General features: G+C 41.1%; 1 protein-coding gene across 10 annotated transcripts in view; it reads right to left on the bottom strand.

Moving 5' to 3' along the window:
• The window catches only part of LOC128566988 (ATP-binding cassette sub-family C member 4-like), a 316653-nt gene that overhangs the window by 17140 nt on the left and 273525 nt on the right, over window positions 1-25988 (bottom strand). For all 10 annotated transcript variants that reach the window (XM_053564127.1, XM_053564131.1, XM_053564126.1 and 7 more), the window contains 3 exons: window positions 23592-23764; window positions 23052-23157; window positions 10870-11004 (listed from right to left, as the gene is read on the bottom strand). In XM_053564127.1, coding sequence (XP_053420102.1) covers window positions 10870-11004; window positions 23052-23157; window positions 23592-23764 — 414 coding nt within the window. The remainder of the gene's footprint in view (window positions 1-10869; window positions 11005-23051; window positions 23158-23591; window positions 23765-25988) is intronic.

Raw genomic sequence — 25988 nt, 5'->3', positions numbered from 1 at the left:
CACAGGTGAGATAAAGCATCTTTGTGAACAGAGCCAGTGATGAAGGGAATGAAATTGCTAAACAATCTCAGGCAGGGTCCCAGGCTAAGCCTAGGATGGAGAGGTGCAATACCAGCTCTCTCCTGGGAATCCTAGAAAAATTACATAACCACTCTTCATGCTGGCTGCCTCATCTGTACAAGAAGGTAACAATGGCTTACGACATAGGAACTAATTAATGGCTACAAACTGCAGGTTGAAGACATGCCCAGTTAAGTGCTGGGTGTGATCACGACTGCTACTCAGAGAAATGGCCCCTTAGTACATGGAAAGTAGCAGCATCACCTGGCTTGAAAGATGAAAACAAAGCAGCTAGCAGCCCCTTTTTGTGGGTCTTTTGATTTTATCTTTACAGAACCCCAAAGCTGTGGTTGAGACGACTCTACATGAGTGAATACCATATCCCAGGAGGCAGGAAGGTAAAGTTGAAAGTTTAGGAGCATCAACACTTCCTAACTGGTGGCTTTGAGAGGTTACCTAGGCTCTTTGCCCCATTTCTTCATGTGTCAAAAAGGGACAATAATGCCAGATCAGAGGGACTGTGAAGCTTAATGGAGACGGTGCCATATGAGTGCTGGGTATCCTGTCCCTCGCCTTCCTGCTCTTGGGTTTCACTCACTCTAGATCCTCTAATATAGGTTAAAGCTGAGTTCAGTATTTAAACTCTGGCTCATCAACCAAGCCGCCATAATGATTTCATTCATTAGTAAAGGCAACAAAGCAATATAAGCTCCCTTGAGTGGACAAAGGAGAGCAACCAGGCTTTATCTGCATTGCATTCACAAAACACCATTCAAGCCGGGTGCTGTGGCTCACACCTGTGATCCCAGCACTTTGGGAAATTGAGGGGAGCTGATCGCTTGAGCTCAGGAGTTTGAGACCAGCCTGAGTAAAGGTGAAACCCCATCTCTACTAAAAACAGAAAAACTGGCTGGGCGTGGTAGGGGGGTGCCTGTTGTCCCAGCTACTCAGGAGGCTGAGGCAAGAGATTGCCTGAACCCAAGAGTTTGAGGTTGCTGTGAGATATGAAGATGCCATAGCACTCTACCCTGGGTGACAGAGTGAGACTCTGTCTCCAAAAAAAAAAGAAAGAAAAATTAAAGACACCATTTAATATCTCCACAGTGAAGTCTAGCTAGAGACTCTGTCAATTCATCCTTATTGAACTGTATGGCCCTAGTTCCATCACAATAACTCTCAAGGTCTCAAATTCATTCTCATTAAAGCAGATATAATTTTGGTGTATGTAACGTACATCATCAAAGTTAAAGAGAGCTGAAGTGTCAGACAGGGTTTCAGCTTTTGAGGCAATAATGAATTTTCTCTCTCCATATCTTTTCAGAAATCACAAAGAACATCATAGATACTGAGAAATAGAAAAAAATAAATCAGATCTTTGATAAAACCAGGAGTCAAAGTCCTGAATGGCAAAATAGCTGGAAAGACTATTATATGCAACTGGATCCAACAGGGCCAGGATAAGATAGAGGGAAAGAGAATGCCTACGGGAGCAGGCCTCAGCATGCGGGAGAGCTGGAATTAACTGGAGTTAATTCTGCAATTAACTGGAGAACTCTAAGGTCAATAAGGAATCATACAGAAACCTATTTGCCTGAAGTATACACATTGCTGAGGCCCTAAGAGAAGAGACATTTTGAAATACAGGCATCACTGTAACTGCCCATCTCTGCAGACAAAGGAGGATGAAAGGTTAAACAAACATGCACTCCTAATTTCTCTCTCTTGCTTAAGCTCTCCACTACTCTGACCTCCACACGTAAAGTACTTCCATATTAAGAAGAGAGAATTGTATTTAGTGTAAAACGCTGTCCTAAAAGCTACTATCCTGCAGATACATGATGTAGGAAAAACTCACTGTATTTACGGGTGAGAAGCAGGAATAATAAATTTTTTTTTTCCATATATCTTTTTTTTTTTTCTTGTTGGGGATTCATTGAGGGTACAATAAGCCAGGTTACACTGATTGCAATTGTTAGGTAAAGTCCCTCTTGCAATCAAGTCTTACCCCCATAAAGTGTGACACACACCAAGGCCCCACCCCACTCCCTCCTTCCCTCTGTTTCCCCCCCCATAACCATAATTGTCATTAATTGTCCTCATATCAAAATTGAGTACATAGGATTCATGCTTCTCCATAGGAATAATAATTTTTTAAAAGTAGTACAGGATCTGTAAAATACACAAATGAAAGGAAAGGAACAAGATAAAGACACGACAGTGAACAGATGAAAATTATTAAAAAAAATACATCCAAAGGAAATGTTATCAGAACAATCAAACTGTGTATAACAGAGATGGAAGACCACATAAAAATGGGGCAAAACCACAGGAGATACTGAAACATGAGTTGATAGTAGCCGAAGGCAAAACAGAAGAGAAAAATGGAAATACCAAAGAAAGGCACCACAAAGAAGATGAGCCGGTGCTAAAAAAAACAATGTGAGACACACTGAACCTGGTGAACAGGACTGATGAGTAAACAAAATAACTGGAAATTCATAAAGTATTAAAAAGAATTCAAAAGAAGATCATTTTATAAAATAGTTAAGAGACATACGACATACAAATGATGTGTATTTGTAAAGAGGTCAATGACATCAAATAAAAGAATTTCAAGATAAAAATTAAGTAAACTTCCAGAAGCAAAAGAAAACTTGAGTGTAAAGTTCAAATGAGGGCGGTGCCTGTGGCTCAGTGGGTAGGGCGCCAGCCCCACATACCAACAGTGGCGGATTCGAACTCGGCTCAGGCCAAACTGCAACAAAAAATAGCTGGGTGTTGTGGTGGGCGCCTGTAGTCCCAGCTACTCTGGAGGCTGAGGCAAGAGAATCACCTAAGCCCAAGAACTGTAGGTTGCTGTGAGCTGTGACACCACAGCAAGCACTTTACTGAGGGCGACAGAGTTAAACTCTGTCTCTAAAAAAAAAAATAAATAAATAAAGTTCAAAAGAATACACAAGGATGTCCTGGGAAAAACTAATGACACTTTGGGCATCCAAGATCAACTTAAGTGCAAAGTTGCCTTAGAATTCTCCATATGAACAGACAACACTAGAGGACTTCAGAGGAAAGATTACAACATACTAAGTGAAAGAAGGTTATGATTCCACAATTTTGTAACTGGCAAATTTAAATTAGCAAGGCAGCCATGATTCACATATGCAACAAGTGAAGGATTCTAGCTCCAATAAACCCTCCTTTACAATGATGTAGACTGCAGAGCATTGTTTTGCAGCCTTTTTTTATTGCTGCCCACACAATAATAAATATATTTCACTTTACATTAAGACTCAGCACACATCTAACAGGTATATCTGTATCTATTTCTATCTGTTGAAAAGAGTACCATGAAATATTTACTATTACTATAAAAGATACATTGCTATGTTCCTTCCATTCCATTCTTTCCTATTTCATTTCTTATAACACACTGGTCATGATGGACTAAATGGATTTCACAGCTTCATTGACATTTTGTAAGTACTATACTAGAGGAAACTTTAGCTAACTAAGAGATGGAGAAAGTATAATTTAAAGCAGTCAGTTTGAAATCAAATTATAGAAGAAAAAATACACTAATATCTTCTGGTCAAATGGAGAGAGATTGTTTATAATGGGGAGTAATTATGTATACTAATAAAGAAACAGAGCATTCAGGAGAAACTAAAGGAACACAATTTAAAACAATAAGCAAGGGCGGTGCCTGTGGCTCAGTGAGTAGGGCGCCGGCCCCATATGCCAAGGGTGGCGGGTTCAAACCCAGCCCCGGCCAAACTGCAACCAAAAAAAAAAAAAAAAAAATAGCTGGGCGTTGTGGCGGGTGCCTGTAGTCCCAGCTGCTCAGGAGGCTGAGGCAAGAGAATCGCGTAAGCCCAAGAGTTAGAGGTTGCTGTGAGCTGTGTGACACCACGGCACTCTACCCGAGGGCAGTACAGTGAGACTCTGTCTCTACAAAAAAAAAAAAAAAAAAATAAGCAAAAAAACAAAAATCATCAACTGTAAATTAAAAGATAAAACACAAAAAACTGAAAGAGTCTAATATGATGGTACTGAGATAAAACATAACTATAATCGGGTGGTGTCTATGGCTCAGTGGTTAGGGCACCGGCCCCATATACTGAGGATGGCGGGTTCAAACCCAGCCTGGGCCAGCTTAAACAGCAGTGGCAACTGTAACAAAAAATAGCCAGGCGTTGTGGTGGGCGCCTGTAGTCCCAGCTACTCGGGAAGCTGAGGCAAGAGAATCACTTAAGCCCAAGAGTTAGAAGTTGCTGTGAGCTGTGATGCCACAGCACTCTACCAAACAAAACCATAACTATAATCACAATAAATATAAATGGATTAAACTCATCTGTTAAAAGAAGGGCTAAGAGCAAATCTCAGAGCAAAACCTAACTAGATGCTATATACAGGTGATAAACCTTTGGATATTCAAAGTCAAACAAAGACATACAGAGCAAATAAAAACAAAAGTGAAAGCAGGGGACCCAATTTTAGTTTTGGAGTAAATTGGATTCAGGGTCAAGAACATTAAGTTAATCAAAGAAAACCACTTTAGAATGGTAGAAAATATAATTCACAGTGGAAATCTAAGAAATGAAAATCTATAGACAGAAAATCATAGCATCACAATTCTGAAAACACAAATGGGAGGAACTACAAAGAGAAAACATGTTCAGTATCAGGCTAATTCACCACTCTAGGTCCAACTCAGAGCAAATAGACTAATATAAATTAGGATAGAAAAGACCTCAACAACGTACTGTGTTTTCCTGCATATAATACATTCCTGAGTATAATAATTGGCACCCATGTTTTTTCCCTCAAACTTTCAGGAAATGTCCAGAAAAAATATTTGGCTCTCAGCTAGAAGACATATCTGGGGAGAGCTAACATTCCCCTGGTGAACATGCAGATCACACTGCCCTTCTATAGCTGCTGACTCTGGGAAGGCTGCCCCTTCCCTCTCTCCTGGGAGCCCTTCCCTCCCTACTATGTTGGGGGCCATGGCTGAAATAGCCATGGGCATGACCAGCGGGTCAGGAGCTTCTGAGGAAGCTTGGCCCACAGGCAGCTGGGTGGGTCCCTGTGGCCTAAGTGGGCTCTAGTTCGCTCCACGTGTCTGGTCCTCCAACCTGAGTCCTTGTCCTCAACTGCAGTCCACTTTAACAGCCCTGCCAACCCTGCCCCACCACAGTGGCACTAGGCTGCTTTGCCCACTCCCACTGGATTCCAGATCCTCCTGGAGTGGAAACCTGTGCATCTGGCAGGCCCAGGCAGGAGAGTGTGGGAGGCCCCGGAAGTCCTCTTCTCCAATTTCAGAGCATATTACCCATGTATAAGGCACACCCTTATTTTTCCCTCAAAAATATGGGCAGAAAAATGCATATTATACACAGCAAAATAGTCATTAATAAAGTATATCCAATTAAAAGTTGTTAAACTCTATAATTCAAATAGACAATACTCCACATTTTTAATGTCCAAAGAACATTTAACAAAAATTGCTTATATACTAGGACACAAAAAAGTATTAATAAATTCCAAATGGGTAGATACATGACAGACAACATTACGATGAAAGCAAAACTGATAACTAAAGTAGAAATCAACACCTCTCAGAAAAAGTTTTAAAAATCTCTCTCTTAAATAATTTCTAACCCAAAGAGAAAAATCAAAAACAAAATTATATATATGCAGTTGCATGTATATGTAAAATAAACTACAATGAAAGCCACTATATATCTGAACCTATAAGATACAGTTAAAGCAGTCTTCAGAGGAAAATTCACAGCCTTAAAATATTCACATTAATAAGAAAGAATGGATACAAGTGCATTCAAGAAGAAAGCAACAAAATAAACTCCAAAAGTAAGGAATTAACAAAGACAAATGCAGAAATTGATTGAACAGACTATAAGAACTAGTAAATTAACCCAAAAGCTCATTCTTTGAAGGAAAAAACATAAAAAATACAACAGCTAATTTAATTAGAACATTAAAACCACCTGTAGAGATTTGAGAAAGTACAAATACTAAGTAGTCATTAAAAATGAGATAACTATATGTACTGCTATAATCTGAAATATAATATTAAATGAAATAAAATAAAAAATAGATATCATTTGTTCTTGAAGAACAGAAAGGCTGTATATGGACATGGTCTTGTTTAGGCACTGAATATTATCAGTAGAACTATAGAAGATGATATTGGGAGAATGGGGAACTGGAGTGGGAGAATGACTTACTTTTTACTTATAAAAATTAAAGAAAAGGTTTGGTACCTGTACCTTAGCAGCTAGGGTGCCAGCCACATACACCGAGGCTGGTGGGTTCAAACTCAGCCTGGGTCTGCCAAACAATTGACAACTACAACAAAAAAATAGCTGGGCATTTTGGTGGGCGCCTATAGTCCTAGCTACTTGGGAGGCTGAGGCAAGAGAATCACTGAAGCCCAAGAGTTTGAGGTTGCTGTGCACTGTGATGCCATGGCACCCTACCTAGGGCGACATAGTAAGACTCCATCTCAAAAAAAAATAATAAAAGAAAAACTATAATTTTTTTGAATTTTGTAGCATTAGTATGTATTAACTGTTAAGCTGATTACTAAAAATAATTTTGGGCCAAGAATGATAGCTCACATCTATAAGCATAGCACTCTGGGAGGCCAAAGTGAGAGGATTGCTGGAGTTTAGGAGTCCAAGACCAGCCTGAGCTAGAGTGAGACCTCATCTCTACCAAAAGTAGAAAAATTAGCCAGGTATCATGGTGGGCAGCTATAGTTTCAGCTCTTCAGGAAGCTGAGGCAGGAGGATCGTTTGAGCCCAGGAGTTTGAGGATGCAGTGAGCTACGATGACACCACTGCATTCTACCTGAGGCAACAGCATGAGATTAAAGCTACTTAGAACTCTGAATACTTCTTTTGTTATTATTGGGAAGCAAGTCTACAGCCTTTAAAAAATGATGACACTTTTATGGTCAATAAGTACAATTGGCTTGTATTTGTAAAACACTTTACATCTCTCTAAGCCCTTAAACATATACTACTTTCTCTAAACCCCATGCCTATGAGGAAGCCAGGGCAATGCTGCAGTCCCTGCACTACAGAGGAGAACCAAGAGGCTCCAAGTCCTCAGGTGACGTGTACAAGGCCACTGGCTGCTAAGGGCCTTCTGCCCCTATCCAAACAGGTCCAGATTCTTAGAACCTACAATGTCAGGATTTCCTAATTTCTGAGTTGTATCGGGGATTCCACAGATGGATGTGCTCTGTGGAGCAAGGGCGTGTTAGAAACCTCAATTAAGTCTCCTTCATCAGGAAAGAGCATGACAGGCATTATTCACCCTTTGTTATGGGGTGAATTATGTGCCCTCCCCAAATTTCTAAGTTGCAGTTCTAAACCCCAGCACCTCAGCATGTGACTGTATTTGGAGACGGGGTCTTTAGAGAGGTGATTAAGTTAAAATGAGATCATTGGGTGGCCCTGATCCAGTATGACCTGTGTCCTTATGGGAAGAGACAATTAGGACACAGACACAGAGGAAAGACCATGTAACTAAGGCAAGGCTGGAAGGTGGCCGTCTACAAGCAAGAATAGAGTCCCCAGAGGAATTCAGCCCTGCTGATATCTTGATCTCAGACTCCCAGCTTTTAAAACTGCGAGAAAATGAACTTCTGTTGTTTAAGCCACCTCGTCTGTGTTACTGAGTTATGGCAGCTTTATGTATCTACAAAGTACTTCCTCCTGAGTCACCTATAAAGGTCGATCCCAGGGATTCATCTCGCCTGCACCATTTTCAGATCAGCAACTACGTGGTCAAGGATACGTGACTTGGAAGTTCCTTTTCCCAGATGTTGAGTTTTCTTTTCAAACAGATGAATTCTAATCTGTTCGAGTGAAAAGCTTGTTGGTTTAGACTAATCCTCACAGTGTTACAGTTTTGAATGATGCATTGATATGTGATGTTTGTACGTTTAAAAGGCTGACAATCTGACAGCTTGTTCTCCTAAGAGGACCAAATGTATGTGGAAAGATATTCGACTCGGATGAGAGTCAAGGTATGTGTTTCCTTATGTCTTTCTGTAGAGGTGACCTGAGGCAATGTTAGGCAGGAACGAAATCCAGGAGGGATGTTCTGCTGCCCTGTGAATTTGGGTGACGGCCTAATCTTAGATACCACAGGAAACAAGGAGCAGTGTTTTCAAACACGGCAGAGAATGTGGTAACCAGGGCAACACATCAGCCTCGCCCAGTGATCTGCCTTCTGTTCCCTGACCGGCTCTGGGCCAATATTGTGACAGCCCTTCACAAAACAGCCTGATCAATAAAAATTTTTTTTTAAATATAAACTAAAAATAATTTACAAAGGGCGGCGCCTGTGGCTCAGTGAGTAGGGCGCCGGCCCCATATGCCGAGGGTGGTGGGTTCAAACCCAGCCCCGGCCAAACTGCAACAAAAAAATAGCCGGGCGTTGTGGCGGGCGCCTGTAGTCCCAGCTGCTTGGGAGGCTGAGGCAAAAGAATCGTGTAAGCCCAAGAGTTAGAGGTTGCTGTGAGCCGTGTGACGCCACGGCACTCTACCTGAGGGCAGTATAGTGAGACTCTGTCTCTACAAAAAAAAAAAAAAGAATTTACAAAAGTAAGGTATTATTAATGATATTGAATTAGATGAAAGACTATTAGCCCAGGAATTAAGAGATCTCTAATTCTGTGACCTATGTGCTTTTTTGCATGTATGCTACACTTGAAGTGAAACAGAAGAAAAGATTTCTACAATGTTAATAACACTCTTTCTGCTGTAAACGAGTCTAACACGAGGTCACCTCATTTCGTGGGAATAAACTATTTCGTAAAAATAAACTATTTTTACCTCATCTGTAAAAAAAAAAAGGTACTGAACCCTATTATTTTGGGTTGGCTGGAGCCATCTAAAATTCAAATATCCGCTTTTCTTATTCAATGCCTTGGTAATATAAAGTACAACTTTAAAATGGGGACTCTGACATGTAGGTGGGGACACACGTTTGCTGTGAAATGCCTGAGGTGTCAAAGAACAAAAAGGGTTTCGAAGGTTCCTGGCTGTTTTGTAACTAGATTATATACGGAATGGCAATTGATTGATCAGGTTTTATGAGGGAAGCTTTGGGAGATATTCTAGAAGATAAAAAGTATTCCATAAATTTCAGGCATAAAAAAAATATAGTGCTTCCAATACAGCTTCCCTCTTCATTGATACATGAGGTGATTCTTACGAAAAGTTCAGACACAGACTCTGTCCTCCTGATCCTAGGAGTGAACCTGGACTCTGCCAATTATTCAGCCAGCTATGAGGTCTTGGGCACTTCCCTCCTTCCTCCAAACCTCAGCCTCTTAGACAGGCATAATGAGAAGAGGACCTTTATCATAGCACAGAGCATGGCACGTCAGTCAGCCTCACCACAGTCAGGGACTCAACATATCAATCTGTGCTCATCTCTCTCTTCCTTCGTCCATGTTGTCAATGACTCCAGGCAGAGCTTACACACCTTCTAGAGCGCAGCATGTGATTGTGTCCACACAGGCATTTACTGAACACTTTTGAGGACGTGAGTAGGAACCAAGGAAATATCCTACAGGCGGTAGAAAGCACAGCTCCTTCATTCTAAGGAGGCACGAAATAAAACAGTGATGGAAGGAAACCTAGGCTATATTTTATGTATAGCTTTCATTCAGAAGGACCGTTAAATAATGAAATATTTCTTATTCTATTGTCTTTAATAGATATTTAAAATATTACACAAAACAAGCAATTTTATTCTACTCATGGTATTGAAAATCTGGTAAACCCATACCCATATTATAATGCCTAGAGTTAAGCAGCTTTTACGATGAGTGTCACCATGTGCCCTTGGAAATCTCATCCCACCCTCTGTCATGCATATTAAGACTTTCCCCTTCTTCCATCCATGCAACTCCTACCTCACAGAATTTAAAGAGAGAATTAGAGGTGGCCGCATGAAACTGGCTAACTCCCTAAACCAGACTACTGTTATCTCGCCTGTAGAATGAGCTAGTTCTACATCACCACTGTTGGAAAGATAACACAAAACCTCAACATCCTTGATGTTAGGTCAACCTTTAAGCACTATTCAGACGATAGCCTTAAGGTATTATAAATTCTTGATTTGTCCTGATAACAATTTTATCTTCTAGAGGAAGGTAGAGGAAGCATAAAGGGGTATTTAGACCTAACTCTCGAAAACAAAGAACTAGAGAGAAACCGAGGGAGAAAGTGACAGTATCATACAGGAGGTTTCTTTACAAATTATACACACAACAAAACTCAAAAGCGATCCACATTTTTCCCTGGTAGATCTTTCTAGATGAATATTCCCCACCTTTTTCATAAACTTTCAAGTTGTCTGGATGTATCTCAACAGCATTTGCATCTCAAATGTGCTAAGCGCATTGGGTAACAATAAAATGCAAGGGTCTGTAAAATCTATTGTGTGCCCTATGCCATTTTATATGAGAATCTGAACCCAGAGAGTCTCACTGTGTGAAGAGTCCAGTCTGCCGTCTCACTCGCTCGTGCGCGCACCTGCTTGCACATGTTTGTATGTGCACACTCCACCCCCCGCCTCAGCAGACACTTCGCAGACCTGACTTCAGCCTGGGACATATTGTTAAGGCCCAGTCACGAAGCTTTGGCTCTGGAGGCTTGTAATTGAAAAGGGCACACAGTGCTTGTTACCATACCCATGGTGCCAAATTGTGAGGAGTGAATTGTTGAGACAAACTTTAATTACAACTCCTTGGAGCACGCTCACCTGTTTTGCTGTTTCAGTGAGGGCAGCGGCTTCTGCCTTGCCCAGTTGTTGTACCATCTTGTAAAATAGGCTGTCTTTATTTTGCAGCAAAACATATGGCTCATCATATTCTTTCAGTCTTCCTGAATCCAAAACCTGTTAATCAGCAGAAAGAAGCCCATTGAAACACAATGTTTTGCAGTAACACATTATAACTCAGACAATATTTCAGAAAAGGCCAGGAGAGGGAGAATACAGACGATCTATTTGGGTGGTAAGTCTGCGTGGTGTTTAAGTGGTTTGATTACCCAATGATATGAAGCGAACAAAGGCCTAACCTGACCTTTTATTATTATAATGTTATAGGAAAGGAAGAAAATGAAAGTTTTAGACTGTGATTATGGGCACTTGGCTGTCCTGTGACATTTGGGGTTGTTATCAGTTGGTGCTTTCAACTAACTCTCAGATTCTCAGCATTAAGGGCTTGTTCTACTATATTCAGAGTTGGAAATGTCTTGATTTGAGAAAATCAAACTCCATTTATCTAAAATGAAGGGTTAAGATCATAAAAACCAGATGGCCAAGACTCAACAGCAATTAATTGCCAAGCGGGTCTGATGTAATCTGACCGATATTTGGAAGAGAATTAAATGCTTCTGGAATTTCTGCAGGACCCTAGACTATGTCAGCTGCTAAGAAGACTGAGCCTTGTCAGTGAGGTCAAAGTGCGTCCTGAAGTGGGTCCTGGGTGGAGTCTATTATTCCAAGAATGAAATGCTAGCCAGAAGAGCTGCCACCTAAGCTGCTTCAGCATAACCGCTTTCTGCACAGAAGAAATCTCTAGAAGCCCAATTTTCTCTTTGGATAAAACTAAAGAAGCAATTAAGAAACTGAGCTCCAAATTCCACTGATCACAGGCCCACATGGCCCGGGGGGCAGCCCGATCTGCACTGCGGAGGGTCTGAGTATCTGTCTCCACAATCATCTCTGCCTGCCTCCTTCTCTCTTTCTTCAGCGGCCTGCCTTTTAGCCACTTTATTGCTCATTAATATGTCCACTGGAAACTGAAAGACAGAGAAGGAGCTCTTAACTCTGCATTTCTGCTTATTAGTGGCTTTGGTTAATGGTTTCAGAGGGAAGAGCCTGAAACAATTGGCCCAAATGACGTACCTAGGAAAATAGTTCTGATGTTAAGTGGTACTTAGTTCTTCACTTAGGCCGTATTTAGAGTAAATTTATCTTAAGAGAATAGGCTGAAACTCAAAGCAGGCCACAGGTTGTTTTTCTACATCTAGATATTGCAGTTAATTCTGTCCCAGGGTATTTAATCAGATACATTTATTAAGTCTCATAAAGGGCATTTTCCTGTTAATCTTTTGTTTACTACTGTGAATCACTGCAAAGGGCTGCTTTCTCAAGAGTGGAAGAATAAATGAATCTGTCACATCCACATAATAATTAAAATGTCCTATAATTTGGCATGCCAATTTAGGTGCCCCGAATGTGTAATTTTACTTAAGCATAGCATTAGAGGGCATAACCACTCCTCCTGATGTTGAAGGAAAAATAAAATACTATTTTAAAATACAGGTCTCTCTCATGCTAACGACTAAGTAAATAAGTAAACCAAATTTATAAAATTGAACTTTTAGTCTGCAGAAGCAACAAGTAAAATTTTAAAACCTCAAAATTGGTAGAAAGTGCATTCTTTAACTATAAAGGCTTTTTCCATTCCATTTTGAATGGGAAAAAGTACTACTAGTATTTTGTCCTTGTTCAATTGTCTACTAAATTTATTCACTTTTAAGTGAATCTTTCCATTTTCCCTTATATGTCTGAAAACACATGACAGGTCACTGAAACCAAGGGTTGTCAGTATTGACCAGAATCTAAAGAGGCAGAGCCACAAAAAATTAATGCCCTCAATTAACAATATAAGCCACAGAAAGAGCATTTTGCTCCAAATATTTAAGCCTTTTAAGTATGAACAATGTAATGATTGCATTTTATTCTGTTAGAAGAGCTTTCCATTTTAAGGGTGACAGAACTGTGATCATTTGTTATAATGCTTGATAACTTACTAGAACTTCAATTTTAACTTCTGTAGGGTAACATTTAAAAAATGTAAAATAAAACAAATGTCTTTCTTACTGTTTTGGTGGGCATTAGAACAAAACACAGTTATCTTAAAATGAACTGGACTGTCATAACCCCAAATGAATTCACTAGGTTTGAGGATGGCATGCCCAGGCACATACCTGTAAATGTGATGTAACAAAGAATATAGCTGCCATAAGATCCAGGAAATCACCTTGTGAATAAAATACTAGTTTTTGAACTTGAAAAGAAAAGTAAAAGTGGCTATGAGTTGAACATTCTGTTTTTGCGGTCATCACTTTTAAAGCAGAGCAGACAACAAGACGGATAATTTTCGTCCTCCCTTCCATTGACTCCTCTGATGTTAAATGAATACTTAGAAACAAAGCACTGTTTTAGGAACAGGAGATTCAAAGATGAGCAAGGAACAGTCTATCAAGATCCTGATAGCCAGAGATAAGGGCTGAAGTGCAGAGAAATTAAATGACTGGGCCAGGCTGCATATGTCAGGAGACAGCAGAGCTGGGATTCGAACCCAGATCTGAACCTGTCTTCTTTACACTTCAGCTTAGTCCCAGATACACACTCTTAGTTTATTAACTATCATAAGTAAAATAAGGGTGATAAGAACTTGAAACATGTAATTTTCTAAGATACCTTTCTGTTTGGATAATATACAGACTCTGTGTAACTTTAAGAAAACAGGCCTGTAAAAATAAACATTTCCCCCGTTCTCGTCCCACTGCAATTTTGTTATAATCAGGATTCAAAATTATTTACTGTGTGCCTAGTATATACTCACAGAAAAAGAAAACCAATTTGATTAAACTTTGAGGATTAAAAATAAAGAGCAAGTCTCACACAGCCAAAAAACATGGGAGGAAAATTTTAAGTGAAATTTCATGAATTTCTGAATTTGCTCAGCACACGTTTATCACATAATTAACTGTAGTCATGTCATGCTATTCAGCAGGGAAGAGGCAGAGATAGCTAAGTCCTAGCCTCTGGCTTTGAAAGCCTATACTCAAAGCCTATACAGAGGGAAGAAAATATTCAAGTGATTGTAATGCAAGAGAAAAGGCAAAACCAGTAGAAGTTTAGCCACAGCAGAGGTCGCCTCTGGCCAGGGGTTCTGAGAAAGAGCATATAGGGTAAGCAAGCCACAAACAGGGAAGACTTGGCAGAATAGGCAGCTTGGACCTGCAGAAATGGGGGTGGAGAACGGTGGTCATCCCGGACATGAGACAAACAGGTGCCAAGAGGCCTGGAGGCAGGCCTAGCCCCGCTCAAGGCTTCTCTTGTTCACTGGTGCAACTCCAGCGCCGGGGATTATGACCGACGGGTTAGCAGGTGCCCAATGCATAGAGGCTAAAAGTTTAATACAAAGGAAGATAAAGCTGGGGTGTGCCTGGGTGACAGTCCTCACTGGTGCAGTGTGGCAAGACTACAGGGTGATACCAACTGCCTTGGGGAACAGATGGGGAGGGAGTACAAGGATTATAAATGGATATTAGAGTTTAGACTTGGGGGACCACATGCCCCAAGATACTGGCTACGGTAAAAGAAAGGAAAAGTGAGGAAGAAAGAGAGCAGACATGGGGGTCCAGGCTTGAGACTCATTTTTATTAACTATTGGAAAAGAGAAGAAAAAGCTGGAGCAGTCAGATGCCAGAAGACCCAATTTAGGATGCACGGAGAAAAGACACCAGCGTAAGAATTTTACCCATTTACCTTTTCTACAGGTTGAATATCCCTTACCCAAAATGCCTGAGGCCAGAAATGTTTCAGATTACAGCACATGTGTGTAAGTGCATGATATATACTTACCAATTCATTATCCTTAATTTAAAAATCCAAAATACTCCAGTGAGCTTTTCCTATGAGTGTTATGTCAAAGCTTAGAAAGTTGCAGATTTGGGAGCATTACAGATTTCAGAGTAGTGACACTCAGCTTATATTCACTGACCTGATTAGAGATCACAGGTCTTTCACAACAAGTAAAAAGACAGAGCAACTCTGGAATTTATTATTTTTTTGTACAGAAAAAAGAAAAACATAGATATAATTCATTCTAATCTTAATATATTTCTTATCTATAGGAAAAACCTGAAATCTCCCTTGCCTTTCTTGTAACCACCTAAAACTATAAACTAAACCATATTATTAGTCCCTGGGCCCCGGGATCTCTCCAGGAATGCCAACCTCAAACTGCTCGCTGCGCTGTCTAATAGGCTAAGGAAAAATATATTATATTGGATGAGTCAGCCAGTGAACTTCCTCAGTGAAGATGTGGTCTTCAGGCCTGTATATCTGCAGATATTTGAGGGAGCTGTCCTGGATACAAAATTAAATGGTTGACCTACAAGATAATCCGTGTTAACTGGCAGAATGCCATCAGCTGTAGTAAGGGGGCCTCCCAGAGAGGTGATGGGCAGCACAGGGTGGAGGAAAAGCCTGACCATAAGAAAAGAAAAGCCCAGGGTGGCGCCTGTGGCTCAAGGAGTAGGGTGCTGGCCCCATATACCAGGGGTGGCAGGTCCAATCCCGGCCTTGGCCAAAAAAAAAAAAAAAGAAAAGCCCAGAACAGCAATGAAGGGAGACTGCAGTTGGAGACAGGGAGAGAGGTGACAGGAGGATGTGACTTTCAGATCTGCTTTGGACCATCAGGTGACAAAAGGGTATATACACAGTCATCCAATCTTGGAGATTGGGTCCCTCATTGGTAAAACGAACGCCTATGGTTTCTCTGTGATGAGATGCCACAGTATGTAGCAAGTATTACTCAATGTCCTTCCTAGGTCTTAAACAGTAAATCACTCTTCTCTCCTTGGAAAGGTGAAGGCTAGGTTGTGATGACCTACATAGCCACCCTCAAAGATCCTGCTCTTGCATGTACCAGCTCTTTCGTGAAGAATCTCTGTAAGGTGACACCCAAGTGACTGTAACAAACTGGTCAACATATGCAGGTTGTCATCATAAGGAACAAGGCCTGCTGTACTGATACGTACGTGTGGTGCGGGTCTGTGACAATTAGGTTAGGCCGGTGATGGAGGGTCCACTCCACTCCTTCTCCCAGTTAGTGTCTTTGACCTTCAGGTTAGTTGTTTTTCTCCCTGAACATTTGAATTAAATCTCTGCATATTTTGTTTTCTTTAGGGAAATGACTAAAAAGCGATGGAAATTTAGAAAGAAAGACAAAGATTATAAACACATGAGACTGTCTGTAAACTGTGTCTCAGCCTTGGTTTGGTTCTCCGGAATTCATACCCAAAGAATTCAGAACTAGATTCTCTTCTTTGTCGTTTGGCCAAGCTACAGGGGAAAATCCAGAGTATTGTTATGACCAGGGTGTGCAGGGATTGGAGGCCAGCTTACTGGAAAGGAAAACAGGTCACAAGTAACCAGCTAATCCTAAAAACTCCAGGGAAGACTTTAATGTAGGTGTATCGGTGAGTATTAAGAAAAAGAGGATTTCTAATTTGTCTGTCTCGCTCTACTGTTTTGTGGGAATTGAGCAAATGAGGAAGATTAAATTAGCTGTCATTATGCCTACACCATGTTTAATAAAGTTAAAATTGAGAGAACATCTTTATACAACAGAATTCTAAGCCTAACACATTAATGGCGCTTAATGAACCAAAACTGCGTAAATCCCTTTGGAGAGCCAACACATAAACAAAACTATTAATTAGGTCACAGTTGTTTCTCAACAAGCCTTTTGTTTGATTTACTTACAGTAAACAAACCCATATCCATCTCTCTTTGTGGAGAAGTATTCACCAAAGTATTCACCAGTGCAGCAAAATGTAATTATTACACCTTAAGTGCTCACAATTAAACGACTTTATGATGACAACACTGGTGGTTATGGCCATCATTAGCACCTGTCACTACCCCAGCTACTCCCTGAGCCTGGCTGCTGCCCTCCGGAGCATTAAGCTTTGCACCTGATTCACGTGTCTTTATGTTCTCAAAGCTTCAGAACAACAGAACAGAAAATCCCTGGCTTTCTGGAAAGGAAATAGGTATTTCTAAAGCAAGCTGAAAGAATATAACTGCTTTTTGAAATCAAAGGTTTCAAAGAGAACATTATTCATGGTGTTTCCCTGAATTAAAAGCCAGTGGATAATCATAAAATCTAGAATTCAACAGGAAGTGTCAACCAGGGATAGAGGGAGTACAGGCAACTGTCTGTCTCTGAAGCTATGAAATGCACATCTCTTGAGTCCCCTGAGGTTGAATCCTTCCACTCCCTATCAAGAGAAATTAGAAACTAAGTAAGAGTTGTCACAAAGAATTCAGAGCTCAGTATCAAGATTCATTATTATTTAGAAAGGAGAAGGAAGGCAGGAGAGGGGAGCGGGAGGGGAGGGGCAAAGGGAAGGGAGGAAAAAGGAATGAAGGCGGGAAGAAACAGGAAAGACGGGAAAGGAGGGGAAAAGAGGGGAAGGGAGAGGAAGGGAAAGAAGCGGGAGGGGAGGGGAGAGGAAGAAGTCAACAACAAAAGACAGCTCAAGTTTGCATCTCCTGGTGAGACTTCTGTGACGTTACTGAATAGATGACCCTGTGGCCAGGGAGCCCCAAACTGTAGATCTCCCAACACTGAAGCTGGGAGTGGGAGGGACAGCCATATGGAGAAATGCAAGGTCAACTTCATCTCAGTCACATGCTTCCAAGAGAACTCTTCCCTCTTCCTTCTCCCCGGGACTTCCCCATTCATCCAGATGCGCAGGCCTCACCCTAGAAATTGGCACTGACTCCTCTCTCCTGGCTCACATCCCATGTTCACTCCATCGCACAGTCCAGCTGCTCTACTTTGCTGGTCACCATCTCCACTGGGCACACCTGAGCCTAAGCCACCACCGAGTGGTGGGAAGAGAGGGCACACACTCCAGGGTGAGAGTGAATGCTGGACTTGAAGACCAGATCACTTTGGCTTTCACTGTTAAGGAAGGGGGAGGGAAGAGTGGCGCAAAGACAGAAAGACAGGGAGGGGCTCAGTGTGAATTGCTTGGTAGAGTCATGCTAAGGGTTTAGATAAAGACACCAATAAAAAGACAGAAAGAAATTAATATTGTCATGCAAAGCGTTAAACCAATGGACACATTTCAATAACTGCAACAGTGTGTATGGGTCAAAGGTATGTTGTAAACTAGACATTCATATCTGTGGGTCAAATGCTGATAGATCAGTTTTAGAAGCAACCAGCTGCCAGATCTGCCAAATTCTGTCCTTCCTGGCAGTCTACCCAACCAATCATACATTCCAAGTCGTCAGTATTTTCAAGCATTATATGGTAAAAGGAAGTCACTAGAGTCAACGTTGCAATACCAAAACCCACAAAGAAGTTTATGTGGTACATTTAGGAGCAAAGATTTTGTTCTGAACAGGTTGTCAACTGAGTGGAAGATCAAACCATCTTTCTGCTGACGTATCCAAAGCTTGGCAAAGTGCTTCAAGTAGGAAAACTTTAGGGGACCATTTCTTTATTGTGAAAGCAGGATGCTTTGGGGACAGTCTGCGGAATGTAATGCAGAGGGACAAGAACAAAAAGTGACAGGTAAAAAGAAATGAAAGTACAGGTGAGTTCTCTGGGTAGCCTTGGCCTGACCCAGTTCTCCTTCCTTTATTGTTTATAGTTTTCAAATACAAATGAGTGTAGACGAGCAGGAATGCAACTCCTGAGCCAGGGAGGAACTTCCTGAAACAGCAGGGCCTTATTCCCGTCTCTCCTAGGGGACGTGACATCGTGAGTTAGAAGGGATAGCCTGGGGCCTGCTCCTGTCTCACCCAAAAGCAGGATCACCTTCAAAGCTGTGCCCAGCGAGTCATGTTGCCCACTGAAGTGGAAAACCTGGGGCAAGCCCCACTTGGGGCCCCTCGGTTGTGGTACAAGTGGAAATGCACAGTTAACACTCCATCTGTCCTAGGGAGCGTCCTTGAGCCTTTGGGGGGTGGGGGTGGGTACCAGCTCACTAAAGGTCCCTGGCTGTATATCTGTTAAGTATTGAAACCTCTTCATGTCACTTGTGTAAGTGTGTTCTGTCCTGCCAAACTCAGGCATTGGTGACACTGCTGCCCAGGGTAAGGTGGATGGAGTGTCTGGCTCCTACTCCTAGTGGTTGGCATAATGACAACCCCTGTTACCCTCCAGACCGTGACAATCCTCACTTGGGCCTGGTTTTTAGTGGACCTGCCTCACAGATAGGTTATTTTTCCATTTACTGCCCTGGGCAGGCAAAGCAAAGGAATAAAGGGCTAAGGATGCTAAATGCTAAACAATGCTTTGGAATCTAAGAGTCAGTGTCCTGTAATCTGAGATTGTCGCCCCTTCGCTCACAAATGCCTGCTGGAGTACCCTGCTTCCTACTGAGCTACTGTAGCCTAGAAGACTAGCCTCACTGCTTGAAGCTGGCAGCACCCTTTTGGTTGGTACGGCCCTGCTCCTGCCGTGAAGCACACCAGAGCTCCCATCCCCACAGACACCCAGCTCTGGGCACTGACAAGGCCAAAGGTACCACCTCAACGCTGGCAGTCTGGTGTTCTCAGATGTCCCACTGGTGATCCCATCTGAAAATGAGACAGGGTGGGAGGTAATACTAATGAAACCGCCCAGGTGTTTATTTTTGTTGTTGCAATTGCCATGGCAGTCTTCTTCATGAAGTCTTTCCGCAGGCCAATATCTTCCAGTGTTTTTCCTATGCTTTCTTTGAGGATTTTTATTGTTTCATGCCTTAAATTTAAGTCCTTTATCCATCTTGAATCAATTTTTGTGAGTGGGGAAAGGTGTGCGTCCAGTTTCAGTCTTTTACATGTAGACATCCAGTTCTCCCAACACCATTTATTGAATAGGGAGTCTTTCACCCAAGGTATGTTCTTGTTTGGTTTATTGAAGATTAGGTGGTTGTAAGATGTTAGTTTCATTTCTTGGTTTTCTATTTCATTCCAAGTGTCTACGTCTCTATTTTTGTGCCAGTACCATGCTGTCTTGAGCACTATGGCTTTGTAGTACAGACTAAAATCTGGTATGCTGATGCCCCCAGCTTTATTTTTATTACTAAGAACTACCTTAGCTATACGGGGTTTTTTTCTAGTTCCATACAAAATGCAGAATCATTTTTTCCAAATCTTGAAAGTATGATGTTGGTATTTTGATAGGAATGGCATTGAATAGGTAGATTGCTTTGGGAAGTATAGACATTTTAACAATGTTGCTTCTGCCCATCCATGAGCATGATGTGTTCTTCCATTTGTTAAAATCCTCTGCTATTTCCTTTCTGAGGATTTCATAATTTTCTTTAAGACGTCCTTCATGTCCTTTGTTAGGTATATTCCTAAGTATTTCATTTTCTTTGAAACTATGGTGAAGGGACTTAAATGGGACTTCATTAAACTGAAAAGCTTCTGTACAGCCAAGGAGACAACAACCAAAGCAAAGAGACAACCTACACAATGGGAAAGGATATTTGCATATTTTCAATCAGACAAAAGCTTGATAACTAGGATCTATAGAGAACTCAAATTAATCCACATGAAAAAAGCCAACAATCCCTTATATCAATGGGCAAGAGACATGAATAGAACTTTCTCTAAAGACGACAGACGAATGGCTAACAAACACATGAAAAAATGTTCATCATCTCTATATATTAGAGAAATGCAAATCAAAACAACCCTGAGATATCATCTAACCCCAGTGAGAATGGCCCACATCACAAAATCTCAAAACTGCAGATGCTGGCGTGGATGTGGAGAGAAGGGAACACTTTTACACTGCTGGTGGGACTGCAAACTAGTACAACCTTTCTGGAAGGAAGTATGGAGAAACCTCAAAGCACTCAAGCTAGACCTCCCATTTGATCCTGCAATCCCATTACTGGGCATCTACCCAGTAGGAAAAAATCCTTTTATCATAAGGACACTTGTACTAGACTGTTTATTGCAGCTCAATTTACAATCACCAAAATGTGGAAACAGCCTAAATGCCCACCAACCCAGGAATGGATTAACAAGCTGTGGTATATGTATACCATGGAATACTATTCAGCCGTTAAAAAAAATGGAGACTTTACATCCTTCGTATTAACCTGGATGGAAGTGGAAGACATTATTCTTAGTAAAGCATCACAAGAATGGAGAAGCATGAATCCTATGTACTCAATTTTTATATGAGGACAATTAATGACAATTAAGGTCATGGGGGGGAAGGAAAAGCAGAAAGAGGGATGGAGGGAGGAGGGTGGGGCCTTGGTGTGTGCCACACCTTCTGGGGGCAAGACATGATTGCAAGAGGGACTTTACCTAACAAATGCAATCAGTGTAACCTGGCTTATTGTACCCTCAATGAATCCCCAACAATAAAAAAAAAGAAACTGCTCAGGAAGTCAAAAGATAGCACCGTTACTGCTGGACATAAGAAGTCCAACATCCCAGTGTAGATTGCATCTGTCGCTCCTCATGCAGTACTATGCAGACCTTCTTTAACCTATTTCCTTCCTTGTTGTCAATCAGAGCACCAGTGGACGCCAGAGGTGACAACCGTTAAGTGTCTACAAGGTAGATGGAAATCAGCCAAATGCTAAAAATAACTCAGATGCCTTTAGGCTTATTTGTAGCCAAAGGTTTTTCCTTTGAGGGGTGTTTCCCTTATTTGATAAAGCCACATCCTAGGATACACTGAAACTGGTCAAACAAACAGAGAAAAGGAGAAGGGCCAATGGGAGAGAGAAGGGTTGAATTAGAAGGGCGAGGAGGGAGGGGAAAGGAAGAAAGAAGAAAGAGGAAGAGCCAATCAAATCTGGAAGGAAGATACTAGACAGACATTCCCGCACCGAAGCGTGCAGCCCATGGCGTGTGCAGCTTCAAGAGCCGCCCTTCACACCCTCATCTGTGCCGCTGAGATGACTCCTCAGAAGCTCTATGGCCTGTTGGCTCTGTTAGGTCTTGTCTAACTAGGAGGTGTCAGGGGAGACTGACGGTGGGCCCCAGGCAAGTGTCTGCCTGGTTTCTGCTACTGTGGCCAGCACCACCAAGCCTCTACTTTCTTTTTTTTTTGAGACAGTCTCACTTTGTTGCCCTTGGTAGAGAGCTGTGGCCTTATAGCTCACAGCAACCTCAAACTCCTGGGCTCAAGTGATTCTCTTGCCTCAGCCTGCCAAGTAGCTGGAACTACAGGTATCTGCCACAATTGCCTGGCTATTTTTAGAGATGAGGTCTCACTCTGGCTCAGGCTGGTCTTGAACCTGTGAGCTCAGGCAATCCACCCGCCTTAGCCTCCCAGAATGGGAGGCACCGCGCCTGCCCGCATGGCGTGAGCCACCGTGCCTGCCTGCATGGCCCAGCCTCTAACTTCTATCAGCACATCAGAAATCTGCCTCATCTCACTCCCTCACTGCAGCCGGGCACTGGCCCCGCCTCGGAAGTCTGAGCACCACCTGTTTGGGTACTCTGCTCTGAGTTCCCACAGTTTCATAAAACTGACACCAGTGTTTCCCTTCACTCTCCTGGCTGTCCAATTCTTAGGTAACAATTTCCTATGTTAAATCCTTTCTGTTGGAATCATTTGCTTTCGTGATGAGGCCCTTTCTGGAAATAATTTGTTAAGGGTCTTCTCATGTCCTCCCCTCTGACCACACACATCTTGTGAACGTCCCAACAGCTGAGAAACTCTGCAACCTTACCCAGCAACCTCCTGGCAGTTTAATGAAAGGCTTAATTTTGGATCAAGAGACTCCAACAGGTTCAAATAACTGGGTCTGACAAGTAGAGTGTTCTATGGCTCTGTGGAATGACACTTAGCATCACAAGTTCTATCTTAGATTTGGGATATTTTCAAACATTTGGAATATTGGCCAATGTAAAGAAAATGACAATTCAAAACAAACATTTAATATAAAAATTTGCAAAGATATGCCAGGTATATTATTTAATAGCATTGAATATGTAGGAAATATGTGGAAGGGAAAAATAGTGTTGAATACGTAGCTGAAGGGAAAAATTAACAGAAATAATCAATAAGTTAATTTTCTACCAACTTTTTACAAGAAGGGAATTGAAAAACTGAATATAAATGGAAGCAACTAGAATTCCACAGATAAAGGACTCACCATTATCTTGTCGCTGTCAATAATGGTGTTTAGTCTGTGCGCAATGGTCAGCACGGTGCAATGGGCAAACTTCTCCCGGATTTTTTTTTGTATTAACTCATCGGTTCTACAATCAAAGAAGTTTAATTCCATAAAGATGAGGAAAACAGACTTAGAAGATCTACCACACAATGGAGATTTGGGGAAAAAAAATCTTAGAAAGCTCATATTTTAATAATGCTTAAAAGTCAATATTTTATATTCTTAAAAAAACTAAATATAAATGGTCTACTTTGAAATTGACTATTTTTAATAAAGCAATGGAAACTATCTTCCCTCCAAATTGTTTAGACTATCAGGAGAACTTAGGAAGTCTAGCTCTCTAAGAATGCATAATAATGTCATTAACACTAAAAAACATGTTTTGGATTTCAGAATTAATGTTATCGAGCTATCTTTGGGACAAACAACATGTGGACACCTTTCTCAGTATCCTTCAATGGTTCTCATTTACCACATTTAAAATCTGGATCCAACGTTACATGGACATCAGCTCTGTACCTTGGATCCACATTTGCTGTCGCTTCGTCAATAATCAATATCCGATTCTTCCTGAGAATTGCCCGGGCAAGGCACACCAATTGTCTCTGTCCAACACTAAAATTGGATCCTGATTCTGCTAATTCAGTATCCATTTTACCAGGAAGATCTTCAATGGCTTCCTTGAGCTGTACCTGTGGATATAAAAGGAAGAATGATATTATCTTAAACTACTACCAAAGTAGACGAACCTTTATAGAACTCTCACGTCCTTTTTTCTCGGAAGCTGTATCTTACTTGTACAGCCACGTTATAGCTGAGTTATTTCTAGATAATGCTAAATGAGAAAGATGGTGCATCCAACTCAGAAAAAAAACATTCTAAACCTAAGAAACTTAATGCAAACCAAGATGCTTCTTTGTCACCATTAAGAAGCACAGTCGTTCATGCTGGGCCATGTGTTAACTAACACTGCCTGTGCCGATTTCATTAAGAAATACACAGTAGGTTTGACACCCGTAGCACAGCGATTACGGCACCAGCCCCATACACCGAGGCTGGTGGGTTTGAACCAATCCTGGGCCAGCTAAACAACAATGACAACTGCAACAAAAAATAGCTGGGCCTTGTGGTGGGTGCCTGTAGTCCCAGTGACTTGGGAGGCTGAGGCAAGAGAATCACTTAAGCCTAAGAGATTGAGATTATTGTGAGCTGTGATGCCATGGCACTTTACGGAGGGTGACATAAGTGAGACTCTGTCTCAAAAAGAAAGAAAAAAAGAAATACACAGTAGGCTACATAAAATTATCCTTTTGGTAAAACATGGAAAGATCAGAGATGTCTCTTCTTAAAAGCAGAGTGGCAGTGGCCCTGGGGCACGAAATTCCTTAGGGTCATAGAAATGTTCTAACACTGGATTGCTGTGATGATCCCACAACTCTACAAATTAACCAAAATCACTGAACCACACTTACAAGTGGAGCATTTTCTGGTATGTATAATATTTTGCCATGTATAACACATTTCCATGTATAATGCATAACCAATGGTTTTTTGCCTAAACTTTCAAGGAAAAAGCCTTTTAACTTTTTCATTCATGTTTGTAAGGAATTTTAGCATTAAATTTTTAACATATTATGGTAAATTTTATCTAACAATCAATTACAAAACAAAATATAGGGTACAAGAAATCTTACGTACTGGTAACAAACAGACCCATGTATAAAACGTATCGTTATTTTTCTCTCAAAGATTTGTGCAGAAAAGTGCACATTATACACAGGAAAATATGGTAAATTATACCTTAATGAAGTTGGTAAAAAAAAAAAAAATCATCTCCATGTCCCCTAACATTGAAACTCCTTGGTACATTACATCCACCAAGAATCCTTCTCAGGGACTTAACAAAATGTGTCAAAAAATGAAGCTTTTTATCTCAATGTAGTTTCTGTAGAAAAGGTCAAAGGATCTTTATGGTTGAGTCACGTTTTCCAATGCATATTTTACATAGGCATCAGTACACAAAAGGGAAAGTTAAAAGAGAATATTATTATAGGGAGTATGATTCTCCAAAGATACACTCTTAATGTATTTTGCCATTTTGGAAGGTTTTAATGAAATGGAAAAATTAAAAAAATAAAAATTTAAATAATGAGAAAGGGTACCCCAAGGTGTTAGGAAATCCGGAGCCTATTTTGGTGAAAGTTCTTTTCCAAATTTAATCCTATAGTGCTAAGGCAGTCAAGTGCAGTGCTTCAGTCTCATACATGCTTTGTAGTGAACAAAAACTCATGGAAACCAGAACACAATATAACATTTTCTCACCCCAAGACTATGGGGGATAGATGGTATATTAACTCATTAATTAGTTATGAGATGATCTGAGACTACATTGAATAGAGGTTCAGCTCACTTACTATTTGTGCTGAGGAAATTTTACACAACAAGAGCCGAACTCAGGCTAAGTTTCAGACCTATAGAGGAACAGAGAGTCAATACGCCTCAAAAAAGGGAAGAGCAGGTTGACGAGTGAGGGCCAGGAAGCAGGTATACAGCATTACAGTGTCAAACAGCAAAGAACTAAGGGTAAGTGGGCAACATTGTCATGGCACCCTAACTACCGAAGTGCTTCTATGGATGCGATATTGAATTGCACTCATGATGTAAGTCCAACTCAAAGAAATGGGAATTCTGAATTAGGATTAAATATAGTATTGGTATTTAGCATAAGCATGTAAACTGATAATTATAGAATATCAGCCAAGCCTCTCCAATCACAGAGAAGAAGACTTAACAAGTACCCTTTTTTTTTTTTTTTTGAGACAGTCTCACTCTGTCTCCCTGGGTAAAGTACCATGGTGTCATAGTTCAAAGCAACCTCAAACTCTTGGGCTGAAGCAATTCTCCTACCTCATCCTC

The sequence above is a fragment of the Nycticebus coucang genome, chromosome 15, assembly GCF_027406575.1.
Source record: "Nycticebus coucang isolate mNycCou1 chromosome 15, mNycCou1.pri, whole genome shotgun sequence".
In the NCBI taxonomy this organism is placed as follows: Eukaryota; Metazoa; Chordata; class Mammalia; order Primates; family Lorisidae; genus Nycticebus; species Nycticebus coucang.
This window is presented reverse-complemented; position numbering and strand designations above follow the sequence as displayed.